The 11,592-nt window shown below is 36.1% G+C and overlaps 1 protein-coding gene across 2 annotated transcripts in view; it reads right to left on the bottom strand.

Annotated features, from left to right (window-relative positions):
• The window catches only part of LOC138939557 (hexuronate transporter), a 15,603-nt gene extending 4,898 nt beyond the window's left edge, over nt 1-10,705 (bottom strand). Inside the window, exons 1-9 of one of the 2 annotated variants that reach the window (XM_070307427.1) lie at nt 3,680-4,097; nt 3,171-3,287; nt 2,880-3,003; nt 2,261-2,413; nt 2,088-2,198; nt 1,819-1,981; nt 1,219-1,414; nt 626-904; nt 243-440 (exon numbers count right to left, since the gene is read on the bottom strand). In XM_070307427.1, coding sequence (XP_070163528.1) covers nt 243-440; nt 626-904; nt 1,219-1,414; nt 1,819-1,981; nt 2,088-2,198; nt 2,261-2,413; nt 2,880-3,003; nt 3,171-3,276 — 1,330 coding nt within the window. In that variant the 5' untranslated portion in view covers nt 3,277-3,287; nt 3,680-4,097. Of the gene's footprint in view, nt 1-242; nt 441-625; nt 905-1,218; nt 1,415-1,818; nt 1,982-2,087; nt 2,199-2,260; nt 2,414-2,879; nt 3,004-3,170; nt 3,288-3,679; nt 4,098-10,480 lie in introns of those variants that run through there. The other variant, XM_070307426.1, reaches the window with a different exon arrangement.
• Nucleotides 10,706-11,592: the final 887 nt, after the last annotated feature.

An 11,592-nucleotide genomic window follows, 5' to 3' on the forward strand; every position in this document is an offset into this window, starting at 1 on the left:
ATTATTTCTTGTAATTATTCTCATTTAGATATATATTAAAAATGTATGATAATCATTAAAATTATAATTAGGATATACGATAATGATGATAAGATATATATATATTACCAAGCATTAATTTTGCAAAAGTTTCTCAATTCTCTTTACAAAGTTTTTATAAAGATCTTAATAACATACAAATAATGGCAAAGACGAATGATTATAGGGGATAATGAGAAATAATTTCCAATTCTATTACTTACTGATACCATAGGCGCCAGCATAATAAATGTATAATGATTCTCGGAAACCAATGGCCATTCTGGTGGGTTCGACAAGTATCGGTAAGTTTCCGCCGATGTTATTCATGACGAATAAGAAAACGCCGACGGTGGTGGATCGCAGATTTAAAGGAACGATCTCCACCACGATGGCGAAGAGTATTCCAAACCACATTTCAGCTGCAAGCAAAATGACAATATATATATATATATATATATATATATATATATATATACATATATATGTATGTATGTATGCGATATAGTATAAAATATATATCATCATTTAATTAATTATTAAATTATATAGATCTTCTTTGAAAAATTTTAGAATTCTTAATTTCATATTTAACATGGCGTCTTACCGAAGAAATAAGAGATTCCCAGTGTGATCATAGCCCAAAGAGGATTAAAGTATACCGAACCGAATGCGAACGGTGTCGCAATTATCTGACTAATCGCCAAACAAGCTACGCGTGATCGAATTCCCATTTTTGCCACAAACTTGTCGCTAACTATCCCACCGATCACGACACCGATGCTGCCGATGACGATCGTGACGGCGAAAAGCCACCAACCGAGATCATAATCCGGGAAGTAATCCCTGTAGTATAGATCACAATTGTAAGCGAAGCACAAGCCGCCTAAAAAAGAAGCAAGAGTTGTCGATTTAATAATATTTGTGTAAAGGGATACGCGTAAATTGGAAAAAGATTGTGATATAGATATAATAATGTGAAATATATGTGACTTATTGAATTGAAAAGAATCGATTCGTTTCCTTTTTTAAATCAACGAGACTCGAATATAGATTTTAATTATTGGAAAAAGAGATTAAAAAAAAAAAAAAAGAATATGTGCCATATCGAGGCGAATTCGCTGGTTTAGTGCAAACTCATAGACGCTTGTACCCTCGATATGTATCTCAATCCTTTTGCGTCAAGGTATTGCCCTTTACCGCAATGTCTGATGCTGGCGGCGAGGCATAAGAGAATAATGCGCGGTTGCAGTAGCGCTTTCCAAATCGATACTTGCTTCCCGTCATTGGCTTCCTCGCCGATCGTCTTCCTCTCCGGCTCAAAGAGCGTCAGACCGGTGAGGACGGCGATGATTAAACCGATCACGCCGGCACCGTAATAACAGGCTCTCCAGCCCTGCCGATTGACGATTTATCCCGATTACGTTAATTTTCAATTGTACATCTCACAATCAGTTAAAGCAATATTTAATTTATAGCGTTATTAACGTAATTATTAACTACATCCTCGTATTCTCTGACATCGTCGGTATTTAATTCTAAACCATAGTTACTTTTTTACAATCATCATCGAAGAGAGAGAAAGAGAAATATGTATATACCATCGGTACTATTATTAAAGCCAATCCATACACAGTCTGATTCATTGTGTCCTTCATTCATACACATGCTTTCCTTCCACACGGAAATAATTTCGAAATGTGTATCGAGCAATTATCCGTTGTAACATACCGACTTTGAAAATCACTACGCAAACAAAAAGAGAAAAAGACACAAAAGAGACAATTGGAATTGACTCACCAAATCCCAAGCGTTTAGATTGGGCACGTAGCGACCGACCGGAAAGGCGATGCCGTAACCACCGTAAATGCCCCAATTAAAAATGGACATGACAAGGCCTCGTTGCTCTTCCTCGAACCAGTCTGACAGAAGACCAGTGGCCATCGGATTGCATCCTGCTTCCCTGCGATATTCGTTCGGGCTTTATTAATACGCAGCGATCCTCTATTGTCGCTCGCGAATGAACGAACGAAACCGGAAGCGGAAGCGCCATTATTACTAGGACTTACCCCGCCGCCAGGACCATTCGAAGAATGAGAAGCTGCCAGTATTCCTTTACCGATCCGCTCAGGAAGATCGCGGCACTGAATATCAGAGTGCAAACCGTCAGCAGCCTCACTCTGGAAACACGATAAAATACTCATGGGCTATATAAATTACTAGTTAATTTTTTATTAATTACCTGTTATATCTGTCCGCCGCAATACCCAAGATAACACCGACGATCGTGTAGATCGCTATGAAGCTAGGACCCGCCAAGATTTGATAGTCCAGACCGAGGCCATTGTAATTCCATTCGCAGTAATGAGATCCGTTCAATTCCAGGGACTCACAGCTGCGGAACAAAGAACGCGTTATACGAGGACCGAGCGAAAGTGCAACATGATGACGAATGCGATAAATTGCTGCGCGCGTACGGGAGGGAGGCTTTCGATCTGCTTGATTGATGCCCGTTGAATTACCGTACAAATGGAAATTAAAAATAGAGAGATGGGAGATTTTTTTCTCTCTTGGGAATCGCGAATTATATTCGTGGCACTTGGCAGTTTTTACGGAAATGCGAGTCAATTAATCTTAATGCAATGTCGCATGTCCTCTCGCGATAGTATCTCGCTTTATTATCGATGCGTGACTTAGCGGTATCAAGCCGGTAAATTAATCACAATCACTCACAAGGAAGTCGATTTGTCAGAGAAGGAAATACTGGCCACTAATTACGCTTACTGTTACATACTATTACATCTCGTTTTCTAGGATTTTTAGAGCGCATAGCTGGCACTAACAATAAGTAATAGACTTACTAGGTGGAATTGTCCGCAATTTCACATTGCACCGGAAGATCGACTAGCCATAGCGTCGTCGAATTAAATTGGCAGGAAATATCGCCGTAATGCAGGTCCTCGGCGATTTCTTTGCTCGTTACACCTTTTCGAAAAAATTAGTTACCGTTCATAAAACTAGACTCATGCATTGAGAACTGCGCATAATATATTGTATAATACACGGGAAAATAAAAAGAAGAAAAATAAAACATTTAAATTCACTGATGATGAAGATGTCTAAAGAATAGAGAATATCAATGGAGGACTTACCTATTATAAAATGACCCAATTCTGCTAGGACATAACCGATCGACAATATAGCCAACGCATAAGGCTTGTAAAGAAACGCCAATTTTTGCATTACCGAACGAAACATTCTTGCTTGATCTGGAGAAAAAGAACGTATAACTAAAACAGAATCTTTTCTTACTTGCGTAGCAAGAGGATTATATAATTAACATGCTATGAGAATTATAGTTGTCGCATTTGTTGGCGGATATATCAACCGTCGTGCAGTTAACTGCGAGCTTTTTATCATTATTCGGAAGGATTGCGGATAATGCGCATGTAAGAAATTGCTATGAATTTAATTACAAAATACCTAAGTAGCGTTTTCGAATATGCGCGAAGAAGTTCTTGTGATTTTTCTTACAAATTAATTTGATCAATATTTATATCGATTAATCTGATTGAAGTTAATAATTTCTAAAGTCGTTCTCTTAGCATGTCAGTTTTTTTTTTTTTTTTTTTTTTTTTAAGAAAAGAATGATACGACTTACATAGATTTTTCCGCGGGCATTCATCGTTTAGCGGTGACTCGTGTTATTCATGAATACGAACAATAACGATTGCGCGAACGAGTGCGTTCATCACTGAAACGAGATGATGAGATCGCGAATCGCGATTGGAAATCGCGACGGGAAAACTATTGTTACGAAACTGCCTTTATTATTCATGATTAATTGACAGTAGTATTTTAATTTCAATAGCCAGCTAATAATAATTATGCCGATCGATATAATATCAAACGTCCAAGGTAATTTACGTAAAATGCCATTAATTTACATAAAAATGGTGCGCTGCATATCGTGCTTAAAAGTAAATAAGTGACGTGAGTGCGATTCACGTTACTCAGGTTTACTCACGATTAACTCTGGACAGATAGAAAAACAATGAAAAACGATCTAATCAATCACAAATGTTGTACACATTCCGTCTAAAAATCACTGTTTTAGGATCGCATAGAAAAATGTGTCGATATAAAATTCGTTACAAAATTATAATTATAAGAAATAAGAAAGTAATATATATGTGTTAAGAATTTTATCTCCTCTGCAGATATTATGCAATTTTGTTGTCGTAAATTTATGTTTTTACATTATCGTGATACATGACGGAAAGGTTACTAGGTTTAGGTTAAAGAATCAATACGATTAGCAAGATAGATGACAAGTAAAGTTGGGAAATAATGCATTACTTGTAACGACGTTATTGTTATAATTATTTTTCTTTAACGGTAAAAATAACGGCGTTTCGTTTGATAAATTTTTTTCATTAACGAGTAACAAATTCAACGGTTACTTTTATTGTTACTTTTCGAACCTACGCGGCGTGATTTTCGCAAAGAAACACACATAACGGGTATTAAATATTTTTTTTAAATTAAATAATTTTGACGAAATATGTAACAACATATATGTTTAATTTTATATATGTTTTTTTAGTTGATTTTATAACAGCTGTAAGCCTTTCTCGAGTAGAGCCACACACTGCCCCATACTACCACATTCTCTCTGATCGTTTACATATTCTTTCTAGACGCCTACACATTATGAGAAACAGTAACGAAAATTGCAACGATAATAATGACGGTAACAAATTACTTTTCAAAATTGGTAACGAGTTACGATAATGAATTATTCTTTAGCAAAAAGAACAGTAATGATAATGAGTTACTAAAGTAAGTTTCCCAATTTTGTGGATGACAGCATATTTTCGCACATGCCACGACTGACACGTGATAATTTGCGCAATAGAATGCGAAATTGTGCGCTCGTTTTCATCATGATTTTATACGATATCATGTTTCATCGCACGCACGAGTATCATCTTCGGGAAAGGAGAACTCATCGTTATAATTATGATAACGAACGGATAAAAAAAAAAAAAAAAAAACTCACATACACTTATTCTTGTACACGCGCGAGAAGTTAAGGCGTGAGTCTTACGCCGTATATATGTACAGCCAGATCACCTTGAACCAAAATCATTGAAACGGAACGAAAATTGTCATTTGACTATCATTAGTATCATTTAGTTTGTTAGAATAGCGACATACCACTTTAATTCGCGAACGGGAAGAACATTCCCTTAGAGTTAATCATATTTTAAGATCAATCACATTTACATATATTAATTTCAATCTTATATAATGTATAACTTTTTATTTTTATAATATTTATTTTATTTTAAATTTTGTTTGGATTTGTTTGGATTTATAAAAAATATTTGTTTGGATTTATAAAAAATGTGCAAAGCGCGTAGAAATGAGGCAAAGATGAAGCTGACGGAGTCTAATAGGGAATTAATCTATAAAGACCGTTACGCTTCATCTGATAAAACGGTGGATATCAAAAGAAGATAATGGTATTTTTGAAGAAATGATAATGATATCGATAAAGGAATCATGATTGTTCGAATAACGTGAAATTAGTGCGAATATTTCAATATCGGCAAGAAATGCGATTATGTATAGATGCACAATGGAATGAATCGACAGAGGAATTCCTTCACATTCCTATCAGCTACAATCAATTAATTGGTAATTGATATAGCTTGATATCGAGATGTAAGTGCTTGGCAATATAGGAGATATAATGCTGTAATGATCATAAGATGTTACATGACAGTAAATTTTCGTTTCAATAGCGTTTTATCAACGTCAAAGTGCATCCGATGCATGGAAGCGATGCAAATGCAATGTAATTCAATCCGCTGTAATTACACCCGCGAATGGTACACTGATATACAATCAGAGATATACACGCGAAGCATAGTTATTTGCTATAGTTTACAACCGACGACTAATAGCTAATCTATTTGTTCGATTCTTGTGTAACTGAAAAACGTAAGAGCCAAGATTTGTGTGCAAGTTTGTTATTATGGCAATGCGTGAATCGCCAGAGGGTATCTCGGGTGAGCCGGAAATTCTCAGATGGGAGAAAAGAGAGAGAGAGAGAGAGAGAGAGAAACACAAGATGTGATTTATGTATAATGTAAAAATCCTTGGTCGCGGTCGCGTACGATAGATGGACAAACGCATAAATAAAATTGCGATGAGTGGGTGTGCATGTACTATGTAAAATTATACGTTGTATCTTTTCGCGGCATCTTGACTCGCCGCATTTTATTCGCAGAATACGAATAAAGCTGATGCTATAAAAATATCGTTGTAAGCGAGGATTCTGCATCGTATGCGGCAATGATATTTCATCGGATAACAGCAAAAAAAAAAAAAAAAAAAAAAACCATCTCAATTATGTTTTATTATATATTTTATTCGTGTCTTTAGAAGAACAACGGAAAGATTGATGATATACAATTACTTTACATAATGCAGCGTATGTTATGTGCATTGGAAATTTCTTAATATCATTCATCCATTTACGCGGATGTTGGCCCACGTTGTTTTATATAATTGTTTATTTTCTTCTTTTTAATTGTAGCTCGCGATTTGTATTGTACAAATAATCTATTCGATGTGTGCTCGATACACAGCAATCTTACAAAGCGTTTCTTTTTTATCTTCTTTAACTCGATAAACAGCACGATGTAATACAATTAATCTCCATTGCGCGAGATTATCGCGCGTATTATCGCATTATTGCACAGCGGATACATGCGTATATTCGCGCGTTAATCCTTATAACTCTGTCGCGAACTCGTGTGTAACAGGTAGGTTTCTCCAAGCAACATGAAAATTTTTGCTAATAATTCCAACGCGACAATTGCGCCAATTGTAGAACATTTTTTTTTTTTTTAAAGTTTGATTAGTTTTTGTAGTTTTTGTAAAATTAAAGATCCTTTGAGGTCTTTGAGCGAATCGAAATTGCTATATATTTATAGCATGGATTTTTTTAAATACTCGTAATTTACGAAAAGTTTTATTGGTCGCGTTTTTTTATGCAAATTATAATAAAATAATAAAAATAATATAAAGGTATAAATATACGAAAATATAAAGTTAAAGTAATCGAAACTTAGCATCTACTAATTTAAGACTTTGATCAGAAGCTTAGCTATTTTGGATGTTTGTTATTACAAAGTAGAATCGGGCGATGGAAATAGAGGCATCGTAAAACGCATATTTAAGACAAACTTTAATTGCGTTTCTTTAAGGCTACTTCAGAGATTATACAGTAAAATTGTGCAAGAGCGGAAAAAGATGAAGAAATATATCACGTTGTTGTCAAAGCTGTAATTTCCGAGATCAAATATATCGCGTTTTATATCTTATTGCGCAAAAGTGTCATTTGTTCATGTTACATCAACGCCGATTAAAAGGCAAGTACTTAATGATCGGAAAAATCGTTTCGCAACATCAATATAACGACGAGCGGAACGAACGGGCGCGTCGAAAAACCGTTCATTTTTAATAAGCGATTACATAAACGCACATTCTTAGAAATATGGAGATTCTAGATAGAATCTAGCAATAAAAAAAAAATTGTCAGAGATATCATATCAAGAATCTAGCAATTCTGCTTTACAGTTATAAGTAAGCACATTCACAATTTTTCTTCGAAAGACGCCACAAAATATCAGAGTGTCCTCGTATAACGTGAATTACTTCGCTTAAAAAAATTGACAATAAAAAAATTCCTTCATATAATGATTTATTCGTACAGATTAATATTGCGAGGTATATATCGTATTATGCACTATGCGTTGCTAAAAATTACCATAAGGACAAAAAAAAAAAAGGAGTAGATCGAGGAAAAACGGTGCACCCTAGTCGGATAACATGCGATAAAACGTGCAAAAATATGCGAACGATAAATAGCGAATTAAACGAGATAATAAGATTATATGAATACGTATTTATATTGATACATATTCGCGTAGATTATGGCGATTAGAATATAAATACGTATTCATATTCAAATTAAATATCTGTAAAGATATTTTAATTATCTCCGTTTACTTACAATCGACAAACCGATGGTTATCATTCATATCGAGAAATCATTTGTATTTGCGAAACTTAAAGCTCTTATACAATGATTTTCGTGAGTGTATATATTTTTGCAGTAACAGTTTACTCTCGGCTCTCCCTTTCGATACATTATTTATACATTGTCCAGAGAGCACTTTCCCCCTCCCCCTTCCTCTCCCCTTCCCCTGTTCTTCCCCCCGATCGATCGATTAAAAGCCACCTGCCGTCTCGCTTTTCTCGAGGGGAGCTTTTCGTATTTTCCAGCCGATTGGATTTAATGATTCTTTCCAGCGTTGCTCGAGAGAGAGAGAGAGAGAGAGATTCCGCAGGGCGACGAACACCGTTGTGCTTATACAGGGTGTTTCACGAAGCGTGCATCATATTACGAGAACGCTCTTACAAGCCTAGAGATGACCTTTCTTCGGTGAAAGTTTGATCGAGTAATGAAAAATATATATTTGCGATGCGAAAGTTTTATATATTTGAACGATATTGTTTCTTAATATCATATCCAAATTTTCCCTTTCATTTTATAAATATATAGGATAAATTTAATCGCGCAAAATAATTATACATCCTTTTATATATATATATAAAGAGGAGCAGTATAGAAATGATTTCGCCAACATAAAGCGATCGCGATAGCTGGCGAGATACGATAATAAGAAAAATTGACCATGAAAATGAACAGATAGCATATAGTTTTACGTCGATGAATAAGCTATGTCAACTAATAAGCTATTTATGGCGCATCAGATCATCACACGACTAATAAATAATATATTACATAAATCCATCAAGTTATCCATGAGTAAATCCACGAATTCATTCCGCATATTGGCTAGCTCATAACTGCACATATAGTAAATACAAGTATTGTAAATACGAGCGTATAAATACACGTGTAATGGATGCAAACGACGCGAATGAATGCGAATTTACGCGTTGTATACTTATTAGCCGTGATTATTCCATCAGTTGCGAATAATTTATCGATTATTAGCGTTCGCCCATCGTTGTTGCATCTCTCAAATATTCGCGAGACTATTTTACTCCGTGTAATTTGAGCATGCATTTATTGTACGCAATCAAAGATTTTATATTATCTATCTAATTATTTGCCAGATTGCGAAATTGAAGTTAAGACAATAGGAATATGGCTACAAAAGACATGTTAAAATAATCAATGGTGATTTCGCGTGAAATCAGAGACCGCGTCACGATCGACCGCGACGTCAAGTCCGCGTCACTCGCATCGTTCGAAGCGGATGCGAGAGATTTTAATTAGAGCTTTGTGCGCTAACAAGTTGTAGGCTGAACGAACGTTATGGGCGTAGATCGTGCGTTGGCATTCCGGATTGGACGCGGATCTAACGGGCCTCTATCGCGAGTTACGAGTCCGGCAAGTAGCACGGAACAACGCGGCATTATATACGCAATAATGATCGCGCCCGCATTAATTAATTAATTGCGCAATTGAGTAGAAAAAAATCCATCGTGATCGCGCGACTCGTTTGTATCGCATTGCGATCGACTCGACGAGTACATTTATTCAACATTTGAATTCGTCAATTGCCAATTAGTCTCACAGTGTTGTTACGCGTGTGTTATTAATAATTGAGTTTCCTATTTGCATGCGTATGCGGATCTAGATTTTTGCACGCGTCGATTCTTTTACTTTACGCCGAGTTTTATATAAATAGCGCAAAACAAGGAGACAGTTGCGCGAACACAATTCTTACACGGGCGTAATACATATTGTATATTACACGGTACCGTTGTATTACGTGTAGATCTGGAATTTTTTACGTATTGTCTTTCATTCGCACGCGTGTATTCGATAATTTTACTACGTGTCTTTTTTATTATATTCAGTGTCACTTGTGCAAACTTTAGTTCCTACTATTATACGACATTACGTTTTCTCGAAATTACCGTCTTTCTTCTAGCTAATTTTATTTTTCTGTAGCGTAGAAATATATATATATATATATATATATATATATATATATATATATATATCAAGTTTCACTATTTAATATTCTGTTAGAGAGTAATTTTTGTAATTAAAGTAGAATTAATTAAAAAATATGAAGCTGAGAAAAGAAGTTAAAATATATAGAATAGAAGAAAAAAATTTAAAATCTTTCATATATATATAATTTTTTTTACAAATGCCTCGCTTATTTCTATCGCAATAAATTTTTTACTTGCCTCTTTCGACAAATGATAACGCGAAAAGTATATAAAGAGCTTCCTTGTTCTTTTTATTATCTACCATTAAGGAAAGCTTAGCGAGTAATTTGCTCTTCTGGGCTTCGCGTAAAAATCTCGAAAATTAAGAGGACTGCGAAAGAGTACTCACACGTATCCTTTGACAAAATCCGTGAGATCAAGATCCCCAAATTGCAGAAAGGATCAGAAAGAATCCGCGCTCGCAATTAACGTTGGACCGACCGCGAAGGAATCCGATGATATGGGAACCGGAGGTGGAGAAGAAGATAAGATGAGAAAACACGAGAGAGAACCGGAACGTGGATTCTCGAGGATCGATCCCTCCGTGTGCGGAGGGTGGAGCGTTAAATGAGGCGCGAGTCGGTAACCAAGCTTCATTTATAAGAAAGTGTCCAAGGATCTTCCTTCTGTCAGTAGCAGCCGAGCTGGAGGAAGGGATACGAGACAGGATTACGGACTTTGCGATGCGTGTATGGAAAAAAGCTATACTTCTCCATAGTGGGAGATCACCACTACTACGGGAATACTCGCGAACTTCGATTCTCAAGGTGGCGTCGTGACTTGACCGCTTGCACTTCGCTTCGTTATATCATCGCGTTTGAAATGACAGAGAACGAAGCGGAGAAGAGAAGCGGGGAGAGGCTTACGACGTTTCGCCACGGAAACAAAGAAGTCCTTCGAATCACGCGCGTTAGTAATCCAGCGGAAGGCATAAAGAGATATCATGGGTTTTAGCTCGAATAATTACTATATAGCCGTATTTGGAAACATTTGCGAGAGTAGACTTATTATTTATTCGAAAGATAATTATTAATACCTTATGGAGAATCTGGGCAACATTCAACGTATCGATTCTTTTCTCTTACTATTGTAATCTTATATCAAACGTGTGAAAAATTCTTCAACAGTAGGATGGTTAATTAGTACTTACCAATTCTTGGAAAGTACTAATCTCTGTCAAGTGTGATAGAGTACAATGAGTAGTCTAGGGTGATTAACCTCATAGCTTGAAGAGTGGCTCACATCTACCTATATACGTATATACCTACGTGACACACGATTGTACATAACATTGACATACTTCCCCGTGCTTCTCATGTGTCACGGTTCTTAAGTGCGCGACGATACAATAGTAAAGACAGTTCGACGTCTCTCCTTGAGGCGCAGGAGCAGGACATACACTATTAATCGCGATCTCTAATCTGAGAACGTGATCTTTGGGGGAGGGAGGTTAAATGAAAT

The sequence above is a fragment of the Polyergus mexicanus genome, unplaced genomic scaffold, assembly GCF_030449975.1.
Source record: "Polyergus mexicanus isolate NDT 795.1 unplaced genomic scaffold, iyPolMexi1.0 SCAF_14, whole genome shotgun sequence".
NCBI classification, from domain to species: domain Eukaryota; kingdom Metazoa; phylum Arthropoda; class Insecta; order Hymenoptera; family Formicidae; genus Polyergus; species Polyergus mexicanus.